The sequence below is a fragment of the Bombina bombina genome, chromosome 1, assembly GCF_027579735.1.
Source record: "Bombina bombina isolate aBomBom1 chromosome 1, aBomBom1.pri, whole genome shotgun sequence".
NCBI lineage: Eukaryota > Metazoa > Chordata > Amphibia > Anura > Bombinatoridae > Bombina > Bombina bombina.
This window is the reverse complement of record NC_069499.1, coordinates 920,464,785-920,492,614: the sequence shown is the minus strand read 5'-3', so window position 1 is coordinate 920,492,614 and position 27,830 is coordinate 920,464,785. Positions and strand designations below refer to the sequence as shown.

The following is a 27,830-nucleotide window of genomic DNA, read 5'->3' as shown; positions in this document are numbered from 1 at the left end:
TATTTCCCCAGTAACCGTTATTTGGTTCACTATAGTTAAATGGACTATAGTGTATGTTCTCGTATGCAAGCTTCTAACCTAAAACATATCCATAAAACATTGTAGAAAAAAATAGAGAACAGCAGCACTGTGGATTTTACTTCAAAAAATCTTGTTTATTCCAACATTTGACTTTTCATAAAACATTGTAGATAATATATATTTACAACAATCTCAAACATAGAACATTATACCAGTTTTCTAGGAGACAAACAGACCCACTTTGGTTGAATACTTAAGGTAAAGGGTATGTAGATCTGGAACCTAGCTAAACACCAAGAGGATCCTGAGCAACAAAATCTTCCTGGTAAATAAAGGTGAAAAGACTACTCAGGTTCCACTTAAATATTGTAGCAAGTTAAAATAAAGCAGTATCAACACACAAGTCTTAGGGTAGTCAAACCACTATTATTCAAGCCTTTAGGCCACCATCAGATGTGTGCTCGAAATTAGCATGGCCACAAAGATTTCACAGCAGTGGGCAGAAAAGGAGAAATAGGTGAACTTAGATAGTTCCTGAGGTTGATCCACTCACTAAACTATATACACCAGTGGAAGCAAAAGGTGTAGTCTCAGAGTCAGCACATATCTTATAGGTAAGCAGGGAATCTTAATGCTGACTCCCTCCAGGCAAATCCAACGGGGAGTTAACAATTAGTTCTGGTCTCGTAGTTAGTGCCCTCACTGCTGCGGTAGTAGGCGCTGTAAAATCATCCTTTTGATCATATAAATAACATGTCTAGCGCCTGGGGTTTAGTCTCATTCTCACTCTGCTTCGCAGTGCCAGTGCTGTGGTGAGCGTTCAAAACATGGCAGTTATTTGCAGAAGTTGTGCGCACTGTGTCCAAAGGTAGGTTTGGTAGTGAGCTATGATCTCTCATGGGACATGTCAGTCCAGCCTTTCCTGCAAGCTTGTCATCTCCTGCCACTGTCATCACAACACTCATCACACAGTACCAGTGCTAAGCTGGAAAACATAATTTATGTAAGAACTTACCTGATAAATTCATTTCTTTCATATTAGCAAGAGTCCATGAGCTAGTGACGTATGGGATATACATTCCTACCAGGAGGGGCAAAGTTTCCCAAACCTTAAAATGCCTATAAATACACCCCTCACCACACCCACAATTCAGTTTAACGAATAGCCAAGAAGTGGGGTGATAAGAAAAAAGTGCGAAAGCATATAAAATAAGGAATTGGAATAATTGTGCTTTATACAAAAAAATCAAAACCACCACAAAAAAGGGCGGGCCTCATGGACTCTTGCTAATATGAAAGAAATGAATTTATCAGGTAAGTTCTTACATAAATTATGTTTTCTTTCATGTAATTAGCAAGAGTCCATGAGCTAGTGACGTATGGGATAATGATTACCCAAGATGTGGATCTTTCCACGCAAGAGTCACTAGAGAGGGAGGGATAAAATAAAGACAGCCAATTCCTGCTGAAAATAATCCACACCCAGAATAAAATTTTAATGAAAAAACATAAGCAGAAGATTCAAACTGAAAACACTGCCTGAAGTACGTTTCTACCAAAAACTGCTTCAAAAGAAGAAAACACAACAAAATGGTAGAATTTAGTAAAATTATGCAGAGGACCAAGTTGCTGCTTTGCAAATCTGATCAACCGAAGCTTCATTCCTAAACGCCCAGGAAGTAGAAACTGACCTAGTAGAATGAGCTGTAATCCTTTGAGGCGGAGTGTTACCCGACTCAACATAGGCATGATGAAATAAAGATTTCAACCAAGATGCCAAAGAAATGGCAGAAGCTTTCTGGCCTTTTCTAGAACCGGAAAAGATGACAAATAGACTAGAAGTCTTTCGGAAAGACTTAGTAGCTTCAACATAATATTACAAAGCTCTAACAGCATCCAAAGAATGCAATGATTTCTCCTTAGAATTCATAGGATCAGGACATAATGAAGGAACCATAATTTCTCTACTAATGTTGTTAGAATTCACAACCTTAGGTAAAAAATTCAAAAGAAGTTCGCAGCACCGCCTTATCCTGATGCAAAATCAGAAAAGGAGACTCACAAAAAGAGTAGATAATTCAGAGACTCTTCTGGCAGAAGAGATGGCCAAAAGAAACAAAACTTTCCAAGAAAGTAATATAATGACCAAAGAATGCATGGGTTCAAAAGGAAGAGCTTGAAGAGCCCCCAGAACCAAATTCAAACTCCAAGGAGGAGAAATTGACTTAATGACAGGTTTTATACGAACCAAAGGTTGTACAAAACAATAAATATCAGGAAGATTAGCAAACCTTCTGTGAAAAAGAACAGAAAGAGCAGAGATTTGTCTTTCAAGGAACTTGCGGACAAACCTTTATCTAAACCATCCTGAAGAAACTGTAAAATTCTCGGTATTCAAAAAGAATGCCAAGAAAAAAAGATGAGAAAGACACTAAGAAATATAAGTCTTCCAGACTCTATAATATATCTCTCTAGATACAGATTTACGAGCCTGTCACATAGTATCAATCACAGAGTCAGAGAAACCTCTTTGACCAAGAATCAAGCGTTCAAACTCCATACCTTAAAATTAAGGTTTTGAGACAGAAAGACTGGTCTTAACGGAAGAGTCCACGGTTGGCAAGAGGCCATCCGGACAAGATCCGCATACCAAAACCTGTGAGGCCATGCTGGAGCTACCAGCAGAACAAACAAGCATTCCTTTAGAATATTGGAGAATACCCTTGGAAGAAGAACTAGAGGCGGAAAGATATAGGCAGGATGACACTTGTAAGGAAGAAATAATGCATCCACTGCCTCCGCCCGAGGATCCCGGGATCCGGACAGATACCAGGGAAGTTTCTTGTTTAGATGAGAAGCCATCAGATCTATTTCTGGGAGTTCCCACATTTGAACAATCTGAGGAAATACCTCTGGGTGAAGAGACCATTCGCCCAGGTGCAACGTTTGGCGACTGAGATAATCCGCTTTCCAATTGTCCATACCTGGGATATGAACCGCAGAGATTAGACAGGAGCTGGATTCCGCCCAAACCAAAATTTGAGATACTTCTTTCATAACCAGAGGACTGTGAGTCCCTCCTTGATGATTGATGTATGCCACAGTTGTGACATTGTCTATCTGAAAACAAATGAACAACTCTCTCTTCAGAAGAGGCCAAGACTGAAAAGCTCTGAAAATTGCACGGAGTTCCAAAATACTGATCGGAAATCTCACCTCCTGAGATTCCCAAACCCCTTGTGCCGTCAGATACCCCCACACAGCTCCCCAACCTGTAAGACTTGCATCTGTTGAGATTATAGTCCAGGTCGGAAGAACAAGAAGCCCCCTGAACTAAACGATGGTGATCTGTCCACCATGTCAGGGAGTGTCGTATAATCGGTTTAAAGATATTGAGATATCTTTGAGTAATCCCTGCACCATTGGTTCAGCATACAGAGCTGAAGAGGTCGCATGTGAAAACGAGCAAAGGAGATCGCATCTGATGCGGCAGTCCTAAGACCTAAAATTTCCATGCATAAGGCTACCAAAGGGAATGATTGTGACTGAAGGTTTTGACAAGCTGATATCAATGTTAAACTTCTCTTGTCTGACAAGGACAGAGTCATAGACACTGAATCTATCTAGAAACCTAAAAAGGTTACCCTTGTCTGAGGAATCAATGAACTGATTAGTAAATTGAACCTCCAACCATGAACTTGAAGAAACAACACAAGTCGATACGTATGAGATTCTTCGAAAATGAGAAGACTGAGCAAATACCAAGATATCGTCCAAATAAGGAAATACCAAAACCCTGTTCTCTGATTACAGAAAGAAGGGCACCGAGAACCTTTGAAAAAAATTCTTGGAACTGAGGCTAGGCCAAACGGTAGAGCCAAAAAAACTGGTAATGCTTGTCTAAAAAGAGAATCTCAGACACTAAAAGTGATCTGGATGAATCGGAATATGCAGATACACATCCTGTAAATCTATTGTAGACATATAATGCCCTTGCTAAACAAAAAACAGGATAGTCCTACAGTAACCATCTTGAATGTTGGTATCCTTACATAACGATTCAATATTGATAGATCCGGAACTGGTCTGAAGGAATTGACCTTCTTGGTACAATGAAGAGATAAAATAAAACCCCAGCCCCTGTTCCAGAACTGGAACTGGCATAATTACTCCAACCAACTCTAGATCTGAAACACATTTCAGAAATGCTGAGCCTTTGCTGTGTTAACTGGGACACGGGAAAGAAAAAAATCTCTTAGCAGGAGGCCTTAACTGAAGCCAATTCTGTACCTTTCTGAAACAATGTTCTGAAACCAGAGATTGAGAACGGAATTGATCCAAATTTCATTGAAGAAAACGTAATCTGCCCCATACCAGCTGAGCTGGAATAAGGGCCGCACCTTCATGGGTACTTAGGAGCTGGCTATAGATTTCTATAAGGCTTGGATATATTCCAAACTGGAAATAGTTTCCAAACTGATACCGCTCCTGAGGATGAAGGATCAGGCTTTTGTTCCTTGTTGTGAGGAAAGGAACAAAAAAAAATTATTAGACCTAAATTTACCTTAGATTTTTTATCCTTTGGTAAAAAAGTTCCCTTCCTTCCAGAAACAATTGAAATAATAATTTAATACCCTGGAAAGAAAGGGAAAGCAAAGTTGACTTAGAAGACATATCAGCATTCCAAGTTTAATCCATAAAGCTTTTCTAGCTAAAATAGCTAGAGACATATACCTGACATCAACTCTAATGATATCAAAAGATGGTATCACCAATAAAATTATTAGCATGTTATAGAATAATAATAATGCTATAAAATTATGATCTGTTACTTGTTGCGCTAAAGCTTCTAACCAAAAAGTTGAAGCTGCAGCAACATCCGCTAAAAATATAGCAGGTCTAAGAAGATTACCTGAACATAAGTAAGCTTTTCTTAGAAAGGATTCAATTTCCCTTAAATAAAGTACTATCTGCCGTAGGAATAGTAGTACATTTAGCAGGAGTAGAGACAGCCCCATAACCTTAGGGATTTTGTCCCAAAAAAACTCTAATCTGTCAGATGGCACAGGATATAATTGCTTAAACGTTTAGAAGGAGTAAAAGAATTACCCAAATTATTCCATTCCCTGGAAATTACTTCAGAAATAGCATCAGGGAGATTAAACACTTCTGGAATAACTACAGGAGATTTAAAAACCTTATTTAAACGTTTAGATTTAGTATCAAGAGGACCAGAATCCTCTATTTCTAATGCAATTAATACTTCTTTAAATAAAGAACGAATAAATTCCATCTTGAACAAATACAAAGATTTATCAGTATCAGAATGATGATGTTCATGTAAAAATTCATCTGAAAAAAGAGAAGTTTTAAAAGACTTTTATGTAAACTAGAAGGAGAAATAACAGACATAGCCTTCTTAATGGATTTAAAAAAAATAAAATCTCTTATGTTTATCAGGAACACTCTGAAAATTAGATGTTGACGGAACAGCAACAGGTAATGTAACAGTACTAAAGGAAATTTTATCTGCATTAATAAGTTTGTCATGACACGCAATACAAACAACAGCTGGAGAAACAGATACCAAAAATTATAGCAGATACACTTAGCTTGGTAGCTCCAGCACTAGACAGCGATTTTCCTGTAGTATCTTCTGACTCAGATGCAACGTGAGACATCTTGCAATATGTAAGACAAAAAAAACAACATATAAAGCAAAATTGATCAAATTCCTTAAATGACAGTTTCAGGAATGGGAAAAAATGCCAAAGAACAAGCTTCTAGCAACCAGAAGCAATGAAAAAAAGACTAAAATAATGTGGAGACAAAAGCGACGCCCATATTTTTTAGCGCCAAATCAGACGCCCACATTATTTGGCGCCTAAAATGCTTTTGGCGGCAAAAATGACGCCACATCCGGAACGCCGACATTTTTGGCGCAAAATAACGTCAAAAAATGACGCAACTTCCGGCGACACGTATGACGCCGGAAACAGAAAATTATTTTTGCGCCAAAAAAGTCCGCGCCAAGAATGACGCAATAAAATGAAGCATTTTCAGCCCCCGCGAGCCTAACAGCCCACAGGGAAAAAAGAGTCAAATTTTTGAAGGTAAGAAAAAATGATTAATTCAAATGCATTATCCCAAATATGAAACTGACTGTCTGAAAAATAAGGAAAGTTGAACATTCTGAGTCAAGGCAAATAAATGTTTGAATACATATATTTAGAACTTTATAAAAAAAGTGCCCAACCATAGCTTAGAGTGTCACAGAAAATAAGACTTACTTACCCCAGGACACTCATCTACATGTTGTAGAAAGCCAAACCAGTACTGAAACGAGAATCAGCAGAGGTAATGGTATATATAAGAGTATATCGTTGATCTGAAAAGGGAGGTAAGAGATGAATCTCTACGACCGATAACAGAGAACCTATGAAATAGACCCCGTAGAAGGAGATCACTGCATTCAAATAGGCAATACTCTCCTCACATCCCTCTGACATTCACTGCACGCTGAGAGGAAAACCGGGCTCCAACTTGCTGCGGAGCGCATATCAACGTAGAATCTAGCACAAACTTACTTCACCACCTCCATCGGAGGCAAAGTTTGTAAAACTGAATTGTGGGTGTGGTGAGGGGTGTATTTATAGGCATTTTAAGGTTTGGGAAACTTTGCCCCTCCTGGTAGGAATGTATATCCCATACGTCACTAGCTCATGGACTCTTGCTAATTACATGAAAGAAAAATGATCTTGGAGGAGCTGCACCACAGCCAACCCCCAGTCGACCAGGGACTCCATCATGGCTAAACTTCTGACAGTCAGAGAGCCAGAAACGTCCAGTCGAGAGCTCCTAAGGTCTCCGTTATTGCTATGTATTAAAGGATCCCCTTGTAATGCAAAAACAAAATTTATGCTTACCTGATAAATTTGTTTCTTTTGCGATGTACCGAGTCCACGGTTTCATCCTTACTTGTGGGATATTATCCTTCCCAACAGGAAGTGGCAAAGAGAGCACCCACAGCAGAGATGTCTATATAGCTCCCCCCTTAACTCCACCCCCCAGTCATTCGACCGAAGGCCAAGGAAGAAAAAGGAGAAACTATAAGGTGCAGAGGTGACTGAAGTTTTCAATAAAAATACTATCTGTCTTGAATAGACATGGCGGGCCGTGGACTCGGTACATCGCAAAAGAAAGAAATTTATCAGGTAAGCATAAATTTTTTCTTTTGCAAGATGTACCGAGTCCACTGTTTCATCCTTAATTGTGGGATACCAATACCAAAGCTTTAGGACACGGATGAAGGGAGGGACAAGACAGGAACCTAAACATAAGGCACCACTGCTTGCAGAACCTGTCTCCCAAAAATAGCCTCCGAAGAAGCAAAATTGTAAAATTTGGAAAAAGTATGAAGCGAAGACCAAGTCGCAGCCTTACAAATTTGTTCAACAGAAGCATCATTTTTAAAAGCCCATGTGGAAGCTACCGCTCTAGTAGAGTGAGCTGTAATCCTTTCAGGAGGCTGCTGTCCAGCAGTCTCATAAGCCAAACGGATGATGCTTTTCAGCCAAAAGGAAAGAGGTAGCCGTAGCCTTTTGACCCCTACGCTTTCCAGAATAGACAACAAACAATGAAGATGTTTGAGGAAAATCTTTGGTTGCCTGCAAATAAAACTTCAAAGCACGAACTACGTCCAAGTTGTGCAACAGACGTTTCTTCTTAGAAGGATTAGGACACAGAGAAGGAACAACAATTTCCTGATTGATATTCCTGTTAATAACAACCTTAGGAAGGAACCCAGGTTTGGTACGCAAAACCACCTTATTAGCATGAAAAACAAGATAAGGCGAGTCACATTGTAATGCAGACGGTTCAGAAACTCTTCGAGCTGAAGAGATAGCAACTAGGAACAGAACTTTCCAAGATAGAAGCTTAACATCTATAGAATGCATGGGTTCAAACGGAACCCCCTGGAGCACTTTAAGAACTAAATTTAGACTCCATGGCAGAGCAACAGGTTTAAAGACAGGCTTGATTCTAACTAAAGCCTGACAAAAAGCCCGAACGTCTGGGACATCTGCCAGACGCTTGTGCAATAGAATAGACAAAGCAGATATCTGTCCTTTTAAGGAACTAGCTGACAATCCTTTCTCCAATCCCTCTTGAAGAAAGGACAAAATCCTAGGAATCCTGATCTTACTCCATGAGTAGCCTTTGGATTCGCACCAAAAAAGATATTTACGCCATATCTTATGATAAATTTTCCTGGTGACAGGCTTTCGAGCCTGAATCTCCAAGTCAGTTGCAGAGAAATTAGATTTGGATGCTTGAACGGACCTTGAATCAGAAGGTCCTGTCTTAGTGGCAGAGTCCATGGTGGCAGGGATGACATGTCCACCAGATCTGCATACCAAGTCCTGCGTGGCCACGCAGGAGCTATCAAAATCACCATAGCTCTCTCCTGTTTGATTCTGGCAATCAGACGTGGAAGGAGAGGGAAAGGTGGAAACACATAAGCCAGGTTGAACGACCAGGGTACTGCTAGAGCATCCATCAGTGAGGATCCCTGGACCTGGATCCGTAACGAGGAAGTTTGGCGTTCTGACGAGACGCCATCAAATCCAATTTTGGTGTGCCCCATAGCTGAACCAGTTGAGCAAACACCTCCGGATGGAACTCCCACTCCCCCGGATGAAAAAAGTCTGACGACTTAGAAAATCTGCCTCCCAGTTCTCTACCCCTGGGATATAGATCGCTGATAGATGGCAAGAGTGAGTCCCTGCCCATCGGATTATCCTGGAAACTTCTATCATCGCTAAGGAACTCCTTATTCCCTCCTGATGATTGATATAAGCTACAGTCATGATGTTGTCCGACTGAAATCTGATGAATCCGGCCAAAGCCAGCTGAGGACACGTCTGAAGAGCATTGAATATCGCTCTTAATTCCAGAATATTTATCGGTAGGAGAGCCTCCTCCTGAGTCCACAATCCCTGTGCTTTCAGGGAATTCCAGACTGCACCCCAGCCCAGTAGGCTGGCGTCCGTCGTCACTATAACCCACGCTGGCCTGAGGAAACACATTCCCCGGGACAGGTGATCCTGTGACAACCACCAAAGAAGAGAGAGTCTCTGGTCTCTAGATCCAGATTTATCTGAGGAGATAAATCTGCATAATCCCCATTCCACTGTCTGAGCATGCATAGTTGCAGTGGTCTGAGATGTAAGCGAGCATATGGAACTACGTCCATTGCCGCTACCATTAAACCGATTACCTCCATGCACTGAGCCACTGATGGCCGAGGAATGGAATGAAGAGCTCAGCAGGTGGTTAATATTTTTGATTTCCTGACTTCCGTCAGAAATATTTTCATTTCTACCGAGTCTATCAGAGTCCCTAGAAATGAAACTCTTGTGAGAGGGGAAAGAACTCTTTTTGATGTTCACCTTCCACCCATGACATCTTAGAAAGGCCAACACTAAGTCCGTGTGAGACTTGGCTAGTTGGAAAGTCGACGCTTGAATTAGGATGTCGTCTAGATAAGGCGCCACTGCTATGCCCCGCGGCCTTAGGACCGCCAGAAGGGACCCTAGCACCTTTGTGAAGATTCTTGGTGAAGTGGCCAACCCGAAGGGGAGAGCCACAAACTGGTAATGCTTGTCCATAAAGGCAAACCTGAGGAACTGATCTACCAAACGTTTTTTAAGCCATGTGGGTTATAAAAAACCCCAAACAAGCCAAGTGTTACCCTCAAAACAGTTGTCCCTTAAGAAATATAAACAGTACTCCCAGAACACAAAAACGTTTGCCTTATATATCATATACAAACTGAGTGCCCATAAGTTTAGCCCTTTATGCAAGCTAGTAATACCCCTTATAAAACTAGGATTACTGCTTACCCTTCCCCTAATGGGGATACTGTCAGCCTTTCTGAGTGTCCTGTGTTTGTAAATTCCTTAAGCTATGACTACGGCTGTTGCCGAAAACGCGTAAGCCAGAAGGAATACTGAGCTATCTGTAATGTGTTGTCTTATCGTATGATGTTTTATGGAAGCCAACAAGCTAAATAAAAGTTAAGTTTTATATATCGAATATGCCTGGTGCTCCTCATTGATCATTGGATCATTCAGACATCAAATACGTTTGGGGCCAAACGAGAGAGCACAGGCAGCAAAAGAGACAGGAGTCAGACCCTGGAAACACAAGTAAAGGTGAAGTTCCGGTAAGCACTGCAAAGAAGTGACAGATCAAAGAGGAATATCGCGGACGTCAGAGCCATCATATGAGTGTTCGAGGAGGGAGCCAACCGAGTGAGTTCAACTGCTCCTGTGGACCGAAACCTTCAAACTGACGAGGACGCGGCTTTACACCACCAGAGTCCGTTGCAGCGGTAAAAGCAGTGTATGCCGTTTTTCTGAGTGATCGAGGAGGGAGCGTGACTAAGGACAGTTATTGTATGTACTCCTGTGGACTGACACATATTTACAGGCAAGTTACCTTTTCACAGCAGCTGCATTCGATGGAGAGTGGGTAAGATAATACACAAGTTTACCCTGAACTATACCAGCGAACTGCTTGCTTTAACATTGTATCTCACCACCTTTTTGCTACATTGTTACATTTATAACAAGTGAGATCGGGACAGTGTTTAGATATATTTAGATTTGTCTTAGGACCGAGGAAGGTCCTTTAAAACAACGGTGCCTTTAAACCCGGCTAATTATACACCTACCCAGGTTACTAAGGATACCTAGTGATACTCCCTTGGTGCTGAGACTTTGTTTTGTGTATTTTTTGTTAGCCTTTCTGAGTTATCAAAGTCTCTGCAGAAAAAAAATGACTGAACATACCTCATTGATGTATAGCAAGAAACCGTTCCTCACACTGAAGTTTTCCTGTACTCCTCAGCTTCTGTGGGAACAGCAGTGGACCTTAGCTACAAATGCTAAGATCATCATCCTCTAGGCAGAAATCTTCATCAATCTCCTGCCTGAGAGTAAATAGCACACACCGGTACCATTTAAAAATAAACTCTTGCTTGAAGAAAAATAAAAACTAATACTTTATCACCTCTTTCACTTTAGCCTCCCTGCTTAGAGCCGGCAAAGAGAATGACTGGGGGGTGGACTTAAGGGGGGAGCTATATAGAAAGCTCTGCTGTGGGTGCTCTCTTTGCCACTTCCTGTTGGGAAGGATAATACCCCACAAGGATGAAACCGTGGACTCGGTACATCTTGCAAAAGAAAAGGATTGTTTTAAGTAAACATTTATATGATGTTAGAGCCAGGAGCTCTTCACACGCACGCCTGATTCCTTTGGTAGTTTGCTCCGCCCCCCGCCTCTGCACAATTTAATGTTCCTGATATCTCTATACCCAATTTAGCTTGCACACCACACTTTTATTCATAAAACTAACAAGCCTCCCTGAGCTCCACTTTCTCCCTTCCCGTGTAGGGGTTGGCCAATTTGTATGCACATATTTATGGTGCCTCATGGAAGCTACAGATCTCTATCCAGATATTACTGGTGCCTTTACATATGCTAGTGTACCAAAATTAGAGTCACTCTGATTGGAGCACTGTATAACTTTATATAGAAAAAACAACCTCAAATGTCGATTCGATACTTAGAATTCCACTGTTTTTGATTGAATGAAAAGCTTTTTGTTTCACTCTTATTTACACGCTACTTTTTTAGTTTCCTTGAAAAATCATTCAATATATTCTTTGAGTTTGTTAGTGTTAAAATTAGTTAAAATATTTGTACTAGTTTCTATTCTTTATGTGCCGGGGATTCTGCCCACTATTTATTTGTATGCACAGGAGTATCATAACTACCATTAATTGGAAAACGAAGTTAATTTTTCGTGACTGCTGCATGCGGTTTTTACCCAACTTACTTGTACTTGAGGCATGGTGAATTACCCAATTGATATATCTGATATAATAATGGGAAGCTTTGCTAATAACTCAACATTGCAACCAGGTGGGCTGCTTTATCAAGGTTAAATTTTAGCGCATATTTTCAGAAGCTAAATCTGGCTGATCTTATGCTTTTCCCTATTGCGACCACACGCCTTGGATCATCTACTAAGGTTGCGTTACTGTTCTCTATATATATATACACACACATTTAATACCTAAAGCAATTAACCAGTAGAACGGGCTGCTTATTTAGGTCACCTATCATTTTACCTAACTCATAAGATGTAGTTAATTATTTTACTGAGTAAACCACTATTTAGTGTTAACAAATATTAGAGGGCTGGATAGCTCTTTATGTATGGCAACAGCAACTACCTTTAGGTTACCTATCAGCACATGTATCTACCCCTATAGTCAGGTATTATTATTCTTTTTCCCCCAAGTAAGAATATTTATTTTATCAGATATAACTGGAAAGAGAAAAAACAAAATTTATGCTTACCTGATAAATTTCTCTCTTGTGGTGTATCCAGTCCACGGGTTCATCCATTACTTGTGGGATATTCTCCTTCCCAACAGGAAGTTGCAAGAGGACACCCACAGCAGAGCTGTCTATATAGCTCCTCCCCTAACTGCCACCCCCAGTCATTCGACCGAAGACAAGCAAGAAAAAGGAGAAACTATAGGGTGCAGTGGTGACTGTAGTTTAAAAATAAAAAACACCTGCCTTAAAGCGACAGGGCGGGCCGTGGACTGGATACACCACAAGAGAAAGAAATTTATCAGGTAAGCATAAATTTTGTTTTCTCTTGTAAGGTGTATCCAGTCCACGGGTTCATCCATTACTTGTGGGATACCAATACCAAAGCTTTAGGACACGGATGAAGGGAGGGACAAGGCAGGAACTTAAACGGAAGGCACCACTGCCTGCAAGACCTTTCTCCCAAAAATAGCCTCCGAGGAAGCAAAAAGTATCAAATTTGTAGAATTTAGAAAAAGTATGAAGCGAAGACCAAGTCGCCGCCTTACAAATCTGTTCAACAGAGGCCTCATTTTTAAAAGCCCATGTGGAAGCTACCGCTCTAGTGGAATGAGCTGTAATTCTTTGAGGAGGCTGCTGGCCAGCAGTCTCATAAGCTAAACGGATTATGCTTCTCAGCCAAAAAGAAAGAGAAGATGCCGAAGCCTTTTGGCCTCTCCTCTGTTCAGAGTAGACAACAAACAAGCAGATGTTTGACGAAAATCCTTAGTAGCTTGTAAATAAAACTTTAAAGCACGAACCATGTCAAGATTGTGTAATAGACGTTCCTTCTTTGAAGAAGGATTAGGACACAGTGACGGAACAACAATCTCCTGATTGATATTCTTATTAGATACCACCTTAGGAAGAAACCTAGGTTTGGTACGCAAAACTACCTTATCTGCATGGAAGATCAGATAAGGGGAATCACACTGTAAGGCAGATAACTCTGAAACTCTTCGAGCCAAAGAGATAGCTACCAAAAACAGAACTTTCCAAGATAAAAGCTTGATATCTATGGAATGCAGAGGTTCAAACGGAACCCCTTGAAGAACTTTAAGAACTAAATTTAAACTCCATGGTGGAGCAACAGGTTTAAACACAGGCTTGATTCTAACTAAAGCCTGACAAAACGCCTGAACGTCTGGAACATCTGCCAGACGCTTGTGCAGAAGGACAGAGCAGAAATCTGTCCCTTTAAGGAACTAGCTGACAATCCCTTCTCCAATCCTTCTTGGAGAAAGGATAATATCCTAGGAATCCTGACTTTACTCCATGAGTAACCTTTGGATTCACACCAATGAAGATATTTACACCATATCTTATGAAAGATTTTCCTGGTGACAGGCTTTCAAGCTTGAATTAAGGTATCAATGACCGACTCGGAGAAACCACGTTTTGATAAAATCAAGCGTTCAATCTCCAAGCAGTCAGTCGCAGAGAAATTAGATTTGGATGTTTGAAAGGAAATTGGAGTAGAAGGTCCTGTCTCAGCGGCAGAGTCCATGGTGGAAGGGATGACATGTCCACCAGATCTGCATACCAAGTCCTGCGTGGCCACGCAGGTGCTATCAAAATCACCGAAGCTCTCTCCTGCTTGATCTTGGCAATCAGACGAGGGAGGAGAGGAAATGGTGGGAACACATAAGCCAGGCTGAAGGACCAGGGCACTGCTAGAGCATCTATCAGCGCTGCCTAGGGATCCCTTGACCTGGACCCGTAACAAGGAAGCTTGGCGTTCTGACGAGACGCCATCAGATCAAATTCTGGTTTGCCCCATAGTTGAATCAGCTGGGCAAATACCTCCGGATGGAGCTCCCACTCCCTCGGATGAAAAGTCTGCCGACTTAGGAAATCCGCCTCCCAGTTCTCTACTCCTGGGATATGGATAGCTGAGAGATGGCAAGAGTGAACCTCTGCCCATAGAATTATCTTTGAAATCTCCAACATTCAGTTCCAGAATGTTTATCGGAAGGAGGGCTTCCTCCCGAGTCCACGAACCCTAAGCCTTCAGGGAGTTCCAGACCGTGCCCTAGCCCAGAAGGCTGGCATCTGTCGTTCCAGATTTAGCAGAAGGGACAAATCTGTGTAATCCCCATTCCACTGATTGAGCATGCAAAGTTGCAGTGGTCTGAGATGTAGGCGGGCAAACGGAACTATGTCCATTGCCGCTATCATTAGGCCGATTACTTCCATACACTGAGCCAGACGGCCGAGAAGTGGAATGAAGAGCACGGCAGGAAGTTATAAGCTTTGATAACCTGACCTCTGTCAGAAAATTTTTGATTTCTACTGAATCTATCAGTGTTCCTAGGAAGGAATCTCTTGTGAGAGGGGAGAGAGAACTCTTTTTCTTCGTTCACCTTCCAACCGTGAGACCTCAGAAAGGCCAGAACAATGTCCGTATGGGACTTGGCGATTTGAAAAGTCGACGCCTGTATCAGAATGTCGTCTAGGTAAGGAGCCACTGCTATGCCCCGTGGCCTTAGAACCGCCAGTAGGGACCCTAGAACCTTCGTAAAGATTCTTGGTGCCGTGGCTAACCCAAAGGGAAGAGCCCCAAACTGGTAATGCCCGTCTAATAAGGCGAACCTGAGGAACTGATGATCTCTGTGAATCGGAATGTGGAGATAAGCCTCCTTTAAGTCCACGGTAGTCATATATTGACCCTCCTGGATCATAGGGAGGATGGTTCGGATAGTCTCCATCCTGAAGGATGGGACCCTGAGAAATTTGTTTAGGATCTTGAGAGGGTAGCATTCATAACTGCCGCCATGTCCTGTAAGGTAAAAGAATTAGACGCGCTAGATGTACTTGGCGTCACTTGAGCGGGAGATATAGGTTCTGACACATGGGGAGAGCTAGATGGCATAATCTCCCTCTTTTCAGTCAGAGAATCCCCTGGAGATAAATCTTTAAGCGCCATAATATGGACTTTATAGTTTATAGAAATATCAGTACATTTGGTACACATTCTAAGAGGGGGTTCCACCATGGCTTCAAAACATATTGAACAAGGAGTTTCCTCTATGTCAGACATGTTTAACAGACTAGTAATGAGACAAGCAAGCTTGGAAAACACTTTAATAAAGGTAAAACAGCAATTAAACAAAAACGTTACTGTGCCTTTAAGAGAAAAAAAACTAGCACTTAAACTGCAAAACAGTGTAAAAATACAGTAAAGTCTTTGAAATTTTTACAGTGTGTGTAAGAGACTAAAGCAACATTGCACCAACTTGCAAATGGATGATTAACCCCTTAGCCCCCAAACCGGATTGAAAAACGTTAAGTCAATTGAGCTCCTTGCCACAGCTCTGCTGAGGCTCCTACCTGCCCTCAAAAACGATTTTGTGCAGAAATTACCCCTTTGAAATGGTCCTCAGATGCCAGAGGAAACCTTTAGGGAAGCTGGATGTCTCAGTCTGCATTAAAACTGCGTAGTTAGAGTGCTAAAATAGGCCCCTCCCACCATGTTACTGGATGTTAGAAGGGCCTTAAGAAAATACTCCTAGGAGTATCTGACTAGCCATGTGGAAACTAGGCCCCAAATAAAGACTTATCTCCCTCAGAGAAAAAACGTCCTATTTATGAAATCATGTAAACGTTTTGTCACTAATATGAATATAAACATGAGTATTGCCCTGTTTTGTAAGCATGATCCCAGTCGCTGTTAAATCACTGCATCAGGCTTACCTCAAATACACAAGGCTCTGTCAGCATTTTCTAGAACTTATTCATCTCTCTAGAAATAAAAATACTGAACATACCTCAAAGCAGGTAATCTGCAGACCGTTCCCCCAACCAAAGTTTTCCCATATTCTTCAGTTATGTGTGAGAACAGCAATGGACCTTAGTTACAAACCGCTAAGATAATCAAACCTCCAGGCAGAATTCTTCTTCTGATTTCTGCCTGAGAGTAAAACAGTACAACGCCGGTACCGTTTAAAAATAACAAACTTTTGATTGAAGGTAAAACTACACTAAGTCACCACATATCTCTTGATACTTCCTTTCTTGTCGAGAGTTGCAAGAGAATGACTGGGGGTGGCAGTTAGGGGAGGAGCTATATAGACAGCTCTGCTGTGGGTGTCCTCTTGCAATTTCCTGTTGGGAAGGAGAATATCCCACAAGTAATGGATGAACCCGTGGACTGCATACACCTTACAAGAGAAATATGGGTTTCTGCATTCTAACTCCTTACAAAATGAACAGATTGTTAATCTGAGGACCTCTAGTGGTTATTGCAGTACTGCATCTCAATACAAAACTTTCTTTAGTTGAGTGATACGATCTAGCAGCAACTTATTTTAATATTCTCATTCTGACAATTGTATAGAAACAGATGTGCTTCACCACTTTCTATTTGTTTTTTTCTTTCTTTGTTTCTATTACAGAACTTGTTACAGTACTTCAGTGTAAGAAACATCTTTAGAAAGACTGTACATATTTAACAGTTCAGTGATTACCCAGACAATGGGTCTAGTTGTGGGTAAGTTTCATTATTTTTTTTTACTTTTTGTTCTGGTTAAAAAAAAAAAAAAAGGGAAATTTGATAGATTGAAAATAGGTTATGCTTAATATTGATATTTTCTAGTTGTATAATTTAGTATCAAACAAACTTTTTGTGCAATAATTCTTATGTATGTATGACTAGTCTTCTGTACATGGGCATTTGTAATGTGCAAATAAACTTTGCAAGTGAGCCATTTTCACAGCTGCTTCATATAAAGTTTCATACAAACTGCAGTTCTCAGGAGATTTAATCAGAGTAGTTTCCCCAGAAATAAGTTCTTAAAGGTTGTCACACTAAACCATACCTCCCAACATTTCAAAATTCAAAAGAGGGACACCCTCCCCGCGGCAAATTTTTTTAAATGTGGTGGGCGGGGCTTAAAAAAAAAAATCATAAAGGCCAAAGTAATATAAATAAAATTCTAAATAAAGTCATATTTTAATACACTTAGGCAGCAAATCAAACACAAGCTCAAACCACTGGTATGGCTATGTGAGCTATGTATTTAATTAGCCTTTCCAAAGACATTGCTAAATATTTTTTATCTTAATTGGACATTTAATAATAAATTATTTAAAACTGCTCTCTGCAGTCCCCATTATTATTATAGATTCTGGCCTTTAAAGTCAGCAAAAATGCACAGTAGCACACTACATACACTTATACATGCAGATACACACACACTACATAGCATACACTTATACAGGCAGATACACACACTACATAGCATACACTAATACAGGCAGATACACACACAACATAGCATACACTAATACAGGCAGATACACACACCCTACATAGCATACACTAATACAGGCAGATACACACACCCTACATAGCATACACTTACACATGCAGATACACACACACTACAAAGCATACACTTATACATGCAGATACACACACTACATAGCATACACTTATACATGCAGATACACACTACATAGCATACACTTATACATGCAGATACACACACACCCTACATAGCATACACTTACACATGCAGATACACACACACTACAAAGCATACACTTATACATGCAGATACACACACACTACATAGCATACAGTTATACATGCAGATAAACACACACTACATAGCATACACTAATACAGGCAGATACACACTTATACATGCAGATACACACCCTACATAGCATACACTTACACGTGCAGATACACACACACCCTACATAGCATACACTTACACATGCAGATACACACACACTACAAAGCATACACTTATACATGCAGATACACACACACTACAAAGCATACACTTATACATGCAGATACACACCCTACATAGCATACACTTATACATGCTTATACACACAAACCCTACATAGCATACACTTACACATGCAGATACACACACACTACAAAGCATACACTTATACATGCAGATACACACACACTACAAAGCATACACTTATACATGCAGATACACACACTACATAGCATACACTTATACATGCTTATACACACACACCCTACATAGCATACACTTACACATGCAGATACACACACACTACAAAGCATACACTTATACATGCAGATACACACACTACATAGCATACACTTATACATGCAGATACACATACACACTACATAGCTTAAATTTATACATGCAGACACAAACACACACTACATAGCATAAACTTATACATACAGATACACACACACACAGTTATGGATACAGATAGACACACACACACTACATCATATATGGGTATCTAATTCATTGTATGAGGTCGCGGGGTTGGCAAGCACATTAGCTGGCAGTCTGTGGCTGCCACTGCTCGTTACCCTGGTATTAGCACTGCTCATTGTATAAAACTGAAGGCATGCTAGTATTATCACCAGGGGTTAGACATCACTACCAGAGGTAGGTTAGAGAGGTCACCATTACCCGTGGTCAGAGTGTATATAGCCTTTTACTCCTGCTTAACCCACACACCATTCCTTTTCCACAGGGAATCTAACAGGTATCTAACCCTGTGAGAGCAAAGCCAGCTGCTTCTGAGTATGGGTCCAATAGAATGTAAAAAAAAAAAAAAATTTAATGCATGGGGTAAATCGGGACAGATGGCTAGCAACCCGGGACAGGGGGACAGACCCCTAAAATCGGGACTGTCCCGTGAAAATTGGGACAGTTGGGGGGTATGCACTAAACGGCAGTAGCAGCAGCTACACAGGCCACACCGACAGCAGGCCTAAGCATAAAGCCTGCAAACTGAAGGGACCTACTATGAAAACCTTCAAGATATTCTAACCAAGGGATACTTAAGAGGTCTGGCCTTCAAAAGGAATAATAGTACTCCTGGCAAGAATGGAAAATACCTATATCCAACTTAGTGGATAGTTTCCCTGTATTAGCAGAAGGAAGAGGGAACATCGTTTTGAACTTGGCAGCCAAAACAAGAAGGAATACCTGGTTTATGCCATTTCAGAGATTAGAAACATAATCAGGCACAGGAAAAGAAAAAAGCTGATTGGGGGCTGTCTTAGAAATGTATCAATCTTGTAAACTGGTTCCTTAACTGTAGCAGGAAAATCCTCTACTTCCAAAGCAATTATAATGTCCCATAATAAAGCACAAATATATTCAAGCCGAAAAATAGAGGCGACATCCTCTGCGGCACCCCAAGACTCTCCGTCCTTAGAAGAAGAATCCTCAGATTCATAAGTACCCCTATAATCTATGGGGAATTAGAGGGGTCACCACTAAGTGAGTCCCTGATGAGCTAAAAGCCAGAGGATCGCTTTCCAATCCTTGCGTGCATCTGTGCTTAACAGGTGATGACATAATATCTAACACCTCATTAATAGCAGAGTGAATATATTCTTTACATTTTGGAGTAAGAATAGAACTACTCTCCTGGGTGCAGCAGCAGAAGGCCATAGACCACTCTGAAATGAAGGCAGAGAAATACCCTGTTTATTGTTCGATACAGACTCAGCTGAGCAGAGGGGGGGGGGGACATTAAAACTAATAAACTTAAAATAAAAAAAAAATATGATATATACTTTTTACATGTGACAAACACTCTAAAAAAAAAAAAAAAAAAAAAAAATGCAAACTCTGCCCCATAGCTGCTGCAGACATCAGATTAATGAAGTCAGAATAAATGCGATGATTGCTATTCCAGGTTACTTACATGAGCAAACATAACCGTTGACTTTACCCTCTGAATCTGAACAGCCTTCTAGATAATGATGCTTATCTTGATTAATTCTCGATAGGTCAGTATCCAAGCTGGTGTAACCTTGGAAAAACAGAGAATACTGAATTTACGCAGCTTTCTTCAGAATACTACTACATTATAAAAGTATGAAAAAATACTAAAAAAATAGTACAAAGTCCATGACATTTGCTAAAATGTATTACAAACAGACTTACTGATAGATATTTCATATTTCTTCATACTCTAAGCACAGTCATATCATTGCCACTAAACTACGTAGTTCAAGTCAGAATGGCACCAAAGTAATCAATTGGTTAGAACAAAAGCCAGGAACATATAGATGTGGGGTAACAAGGTGTGGGATGTGCAGCCATGTGAAAAACAGAATTTATGTTTACCTGATAAATTACTTTCTCCAACGGTGTGTCCGGTCCACGGCGTCATCCTTACTTGTGGGATATTCTCTTCCCCAACAGGAAATGGCAAAGAGCCCAGCAAAGCTGGTCACATGATCCCTCCTAGGCTCCGCCTACCCCAGTCATTCGACCGACGTTAAGGAGGAATATTTGCATAGGAGAAACCATATGAAACCGTGGTGACTGTAGTTAAAGAAAATAAATTATCAGACCTGATTAAAAAACCAGGGCGGGCCGTGGGCCGGACACACCCGTGGAGAAAATAAATTATAAGGTAAAAAAAAAATATGTTTTCTCCAACATAGGTGTGTCCGGTCCACGGCGTCATCCTTACTTGTGGGAACCAATACCAAAGCTTTAGGACACGGATGATGGGAGGGAGCAAATCAGGTCACCTAGATGGAAGGCACCACGGCTTGCAAAACCTTTCTCCCAAAAATAGCCTCAGAAGAAGCAAAAGTATCAAACTTGTAAAATTTGGTAAAAGTGTGCAGTGAAGACCAAGTCGCTGCCCTACATATCTGATCAACAGAAGCCTCGTTCTTGAAGGCCCATGTGGAAGCCACAGCCCTAGTGGAATGAGCTGTGATTCTTTCGGGAGGCTGCCGTCCGGCAGTCTCGTAAGCCAATCTGATGATGCTTTTAATCCAAAAAGAGAGAGAGGTAGAAGTTGCTTTTTGACCTCTCCTTTTACCGGAATAAACAACAAACAAGGAAGATGTTTGTCTAAAATCCTTTGTAGCATCTAAATAGAATTTTAGAGCGCGAACAACATCCAAATTGTGCAACAAACGTTCCTTCTTCGAAACTGGTTTCGGACACAGAGAAGGTACGATAATCTCCTGGTTAATGTTTTTGTTAGAAACAACTTTTGGAAGAAAACCAGGTTTAGTACGTAAAACCACCTTATCTGCATGGAACACCAGATAAGGAGGAGAACACTGCAGAGCAGATAATTCTGAAACTCTTCTAGCAGAAGAAATTGCAACCAAAAACAAAACTTTCCAAGATAATAACTTAATATCAACGGAATGTAAGGGTTCAAACGGAACCCCCTGAAGAACTGAAAGAACTAAGTTGAGACTCCAAGGAGGAGTCAAAGGTTTGTAAACAGGCTTGATTCTAACCAGAGCCTGAACAAAGGCTTGAACATCTGGCACAGCTGCCAGCTTTTTATGAAGTAACACAGACAAGGCAGAAATCTGTCCCTTCAGGGAACTTGCAGATAATCCTTTTTCCAATCCTTCTTGAAGGAAGGATAGAATCTTAGGAATCTTAACCTTGTCCCAAGGGAATCCTTTAGATTCACACCAACAGATATATTTTTTCCAAATTTTGTGGTAAATCTTTCTAGTTACAGGCTTTCTGGCCTGAACAAGAGTATCGATAACAGAATCTGAGAACCCTCGCTTCGATAAGATCAAGCGTTCAATCTCCAAGCAGTCAGCTGGAGTGAGACCAGATTCGGATGTTCGAACGGACCTTGAACAAGAAGGTCTCGTCTCAAAGGTAGCTTCCATGGTGGAGCCGATGACATATTCACCAGATCTGCATACCAAGTCCTGCGTGGCCACGCAGGAGCTATCAAGATCACCGACGCCCTTTCCTGATTGATCCTGGCTACCAGCCTGGGGATGAGAGGAAACGGCGGGAATACATAAGCTAGTTTGAAGGTCCAAGGTGCTACTAGTGCATCCACTAGAGCCGCCTTGGGATCCCTGGATCTGGACCCGTAGCAAGGAACTTTGAAGTTCTGACGAGAGGCCATCAGATCCATGTCTGGAATGCCCCACAGTTGAGTGACTTGGGCAAAGATTTCCGGATGGAGTTCCCACTCCCCCGGATGCAATGTCTGACGACTCAGAAAATCCGCTTCCCAATTTTCCACTCCTGGGATGTGGATAGCAGACAGGTGGCAGGAGTGAGACTCCGCCCATAGAATGATTTTGGTCACTTCTTCCATCGCCAGGGAACTCCTTGTTCCCCCCTGATGGTTGATGTACGCAACAGTTGTCATGTTGTCTGATTGAAACCGTATGAACTTGGCCCTCGCTAGCTGAGGCCAAGCCTTGAGAGCATTGAATATCGCTCTCAGTTCCAGAATATTTATCGGTAGAAGAGATTCTTCCCGAGACCAAAGACCCTGAGCTTTCAGGGATCCCCAGACCGCGCCCCAGCCCATCAGACTGGCGTCGGTCGTGACAATGACCCACTCTGGTCTGCGGAAGGTCATCCCTTGTGACAGGTTGTCCAGGGACAGCCACCAACGGAGTGAGTCTCTGGTCCTCTGATTTACTTGTATCCTCGGAGACAAGTTTGTATAGTCCCCATTCCACTGACTGAGCATGCACAGTTGTAATGGTCTTAGATGAATGCGCGCAAAAGGAACTATGTCCATTGCCGCTACCATCAAACCTATCACTTCCATGCACTGCGCTATGGAAGGAAGAGGAACGGAATGAAGTATCCGACAAGAGTCTAGAAGTTTTGTTTTTCTGGCCTCTGTCAGAAAAATCCTCATTTCTAAGGAGTCTATTATTGTCCCCAAGAAGGGAACCCTTGTTGACGGAGATAGAGAACTCTTTTCCACGTTCACTTTCCATCCGTGAGATCTGAGAAAGGCCAGGACAATGTCCGTGTGAGCCTTTGCTTGAGGAAGGGACGACGCTTGAATCAGAATGTCGTCCAAGTAAGGTACTACAGCAATGCCCCTTGGTCTTAGCACAGCTAGAAGGGACCCTAGTACCTTTGTGAAAATCCTTGGAGCAGTGGCTAATCCGAAAGGAAGCGCCACGAACTGGTAATGCTTGTCCAGGAATGCGAACCTTAGGAACCGATGATGTTCCTTGTGGATAGGAATATGTAGATACGCATCCTTTAAATCCACCGTGGTCATGAATTGACCTTCCTGGATGGAAGGAAGAATTGTTCGAATGGTTTCCATTTTGAACGATGGAACCTTGAGAAACTTGTTTAAGATCTTGAGATCTAAGATTGGTCTGAACGTTCCCTCTTTTTTGGGAACTATGAACAGATTGGAGTAGAACCCCATCCCTTGTTCTCCTAATGGAACAGGATGAATCACTCCCATTTGTAACAGGTCTTCTACACAACGTAAGAATGCCTGTCTTTTTATGTGGTCTGAAGACAACTGAGACCTGTGGAACCTCCCCCTTGGGGGAAGCCCCTTGAATTCCAGAAGATAACCTTGGGAGACTATTTCTAGCGCCCAAGGATCCAGAACATCTCTTGCCCAAGCCCGAGCGAAGAGAGAGAGTCTGCCCCCCACCAGATCCGGTCCCGGATCGGGGGCCAACATTTCATGCTGTCTTGGTAGCAGTGGCAGGTTTCTTGGCCTGCTTTCCCTTGTTCCAGCCTTGCATTGGTCTCCAAGCTGGCTTGGCTTGAGAAGTATTACCCTCTTGCTTAGAGGACGTAGCACTTTGGGCTGGTCCGTTTCTACGAAAGGGACGAAAATTAGGTTTATTTTTGGCCTTGAAAGGCCGATCCTGAGGAAGGGCATGGCCCTTACCCCCAGTGATATCAGAGATAATCTCTTTCAAGTCAGGGCCAAACAGCGTTTTCCCCTTGAAAGGAATGTTAAGTAGCTTGTTCTTGGAAGACGCATCAGCTGACCAAGATTTCAACCAAAGCGCTCTGCGCGCCACAATAGCAAACCCAGAATTCTTAGCCGCTAACCTAGCCAATTGCAAAGTGGCATCTAGGGTGAAAGAATTAGCCAATTTGAGAGCATTGATTCTGTCCATAATCTCCTCATAAGGAGGAGAATCACTATCGACCGCCTTTACCAGCTCATCGAACCAGAAACACGCGGCTGTAGTGACAGGGACAATGCATGAAATTGGTTGTAGAAGGTAACCCTGCTGAACAAACATCTTTTTAAGTAAACCTTCTAATTTTTTATCCATAGGATCTTTGAAAGCACAACTATCTTCTATGGGTATAGTGGTGCGTTTGTTTAAAGTGGAAACCGCTCCCTCGACCTTGGGGACTGTCTGCCATAAGTCCTTTCTGGGGTCGACCATAGGAAACAATTTTTTAAATATGGGGGGAGGGACGAAAGGAATACCGGGCCTTTCCCATTCTTTATTTACAATGTCCGCCACCCGCTTGGGTATAGGAAAAGCTTCTGGGAGCCCCGGGACCTCTAGGAACTTGTCCATTTTACATAGTTTCTCTGGGATGACCAACTTGTCACAATCATCCAGAGTGGATAATACCTCCTTAAGCAGAATGCGGAGATGTTCCAACTTAAATTTAAACGTAATCACATCAGGTTCAGCTTGTTGAGAAATGTTCCCTGAATCAGTAATTTCTCCCTCAGACAAAACCTCCCTGGCCCCATCAGACTGGTTTAGGGGCCCTTCAGAACCATTATTATCAGCGTCGTCATGCTCTTCAGTATCTAAAACAGAGCAGTCGCGCTTACGCTGATAAGTGTGCATTTTGGCTAAAATGTTTGACAGAATTATCCATTACAGCCGTTAATTGTTGCATAGTAAGGAGTATTGGCGCGCTAGATGTACTAGGGGCCTCCTGAGTGGGCAAGACTCGTGTAGACGAAGGAGGGAATGATGCAGTACCATGCTTACTCCCCTCACTTGAGGAATCATCTTGGGCATCATTGTCATTGTCACATAAATCACATTTATTTAAATGAGAAGGAACTCTGGCTTCCCCACATTCAGAACACAGTCTATCTGGTAGTTCAGACATGTTAAACAGGCATAAACTTGATAACAAAGTACAAAAAACGTTTTAAAATAAAACCGTTACTGTCACTTTAAATTTTAAACTGAACACACTTTATTACTGCAATTGCGAAAAAATATGAAGGAATTGTTCAAAATTCACCAAAATTTCACCACAGTGTCTTAAAGCCTTAAAAGTATTGCACCCCAAATTTGGAAGCTTTAACCCTTAAAATAACGGAACCGGAGCCGTTCTTAACTTTAACCCCTTTACAGTCCCTGGTGTCTGCTTTGCTGAGACCCAACCAAGCCCAAAGGGGAATACGATACCAAATGACGCCTTCAGAAAGTCTTTTCTATGTATCAGAGCTCCTCACACATGCGACTGCATGTCATGCCTCTCAAAAACAAGTGCGCAACACCGGCGCGAAAATGAGGCTCTGCCTATGATTTGGGAAAGCCCCTAAAGAGAAAGGTGTCTAAAAAAGTGCCTGCCGATATAAACTTATCAAAATACCCAGATTAAATGATTCCTCAAGGCTAAATATGTGTTAATAATGAATCGATTTAGCCCAGAAAAAGTCTACAGTCTTAATAAGCCCTTGTGAAGCCCTTATTTACAATCTTAATAAACATGGCTTACCGGATCCCATAGGGAAAATGACAGCTTCCAGCATTACATCGTCTTGTTAGAATGTGTCATACCTCAAGCAGCAAGAGACTGCTCACTGTTCCCCCAACTGAAGTTAATTCCTCTCAACAGTCCTGTGTGGAACAGCCATGGATTTTAGTAACGGTTGCTAAAATCATTTTCCTCATACAAACAGAAATCTTCATCTCTTTTCTGTTTCTGAGTAAATAGTACATACCAGCACTATTTTAAAATAACAAACTCTTGATTGAATAATAAAAACTACAGTTAAACACTAAAAAACTCTAAGCCATCTCCGTGGAGATGTTGCCTGTACAACGGCAAAGAGAATGACTGGGGTAGGCGGAGCCTAGGAGGGATCATGTGACCAGCTTTGCTGGGCTCTTTGCCATTTCCTGTTGGGGAAGAGAATATCCCACAAGTAAGGATGACGCCGTGGACCGGACACACCTATGTTGGAGAAAAAGGATATACCTTTTATAATTCAGAAGAATCTAAGGTCTTCAACATGAAATACAAATGCAACTGCAGCACTACATATGTAGTTTATCTTTTGAGCCTACTTACATACACCGGACCTGCTACAAGGGATCCTCTGCCTGATTCTAGACTCATTTATTTCACGGCTGTGGTGGAAAGGTGCTTGGGAGAAATACAGTTGCCATTTGACTTATGCACACTTACCCTGTATTAAATGTTTTACACTTGTTTTTTGTTTTAATATCATTATTTGTGATATTATTTGTGGTTCGGAAATCAGTTTGAGCCTAACTAGGTTAAGCTTATCAAAAATATCACCAAGAGAACAAAGCATATATAAATGATAAAAGTCAATTGGAAAGTTGTTTAAAAATGCTTGCCCTATCTGAATCATGAAAGTTTAATTTTGACTAGACTGTCCGTTTAATAATGCTAGTTTAAAAGTCAGTTAAAAAATGAACTAAACAAGCTCCTCTCAGCAGATATCCCAGGCTCACACCATCCACCAATGTATCTGCAAAAAAGCTGACTGCAGCAGTTAACTGGTCTGTGGTGTACTTTAAAATAACGGTGTTAACCAGCTAAATAAAGGAGCTCCTCTCAGCAGCAATCCCTCCAGTCCCACCATCCAACACAGAGTATACAAAAAGGCTTCCTTCCTGCACTGCAGCAGTTAAGGGGTAAACTAAATAATAATAATATAAAGTTAAATATAGGAGTCAGTGGGGATAAAATAAAAAGTTAAAATATGCAGGTTTACTGCCTATCTGCAGCAGTTAACTGCCTTTTTGTTTTAAATAACTTTTTAATTGTTATAACAACTCTGAGACTCTTTGCAATCTGCTAATAATTTAAAAACTAAAAAACTTTTAAATAGTAATCTAGTGTAATTTAAATCAGGCAGCAGCCGTGACAGCCGTCAACGGTTAACTAGCAATTAAAAACTAGTCTGCTGCTCAGCCTCTCTCTACTGCTCTATCTAAAAATATGCTGTTAAACTGTCTTTAGTAAGTAACTCTTAAGAAAACAATATTCTCCAGTCAGTCCCTACTCTACTCTGTCTTACACTCTCTACGGACAACTTTTGTTTTAAAGTGCCCACAGAACCACGCACCAGATTCCAACTTAGTCAATCTCTAACGGCCCAAAATGAGCTCCTCTCAGCTCAACGGCTATCTCCACAATGAGATTTCGCGCCATTGAGGGGGAGGAGCCTCGTAAAGCATCATGTGACTGGAGCGATGACGTCACATATCCGGACCGATAGCACCACCTCTGCGCACTCGCACAGGCAAATCTGTGCGATTAAAACTCTATAGGGATGGGTTGGAGGCTGGGAGCAGGCTGCAGGCAAATGTAATAGCAGTGATATGACAGGCATGTAGCCTGTGGAAAAAT

At 41.5% G+C, this 27,830-nt stretch overlaps 1 protein-coding gene across 2 annotated transcripts in view; it reads right to left on the bottom strand.

Moving 5' to 3' along the window:
• The window catches only part of LOC128665656 (zinc finger protein 75A), a 135,140-nt gene that overhangs the window by 17,717 nt on the left and 89,593 nt on the right, over positions 1-27,830 (bottom strand). Inside the window, exon 7 of one of the 2 annotated variants that reach the window (XM_053720242.1) lies at positions 20,146-20,253. The exons of the other annotated variant lie outside the window; for it this stretch is intronic. Within the exon in view, the coding sequence (XP_053576217.1) occupies positions 20,146-20,253 (108 nt within the window). The remainder of the gene's footprint in view (positions 1-20,145; positions 20,254-27,830) is intronic. 2 annotated transcript variants of the gene reach the window in all.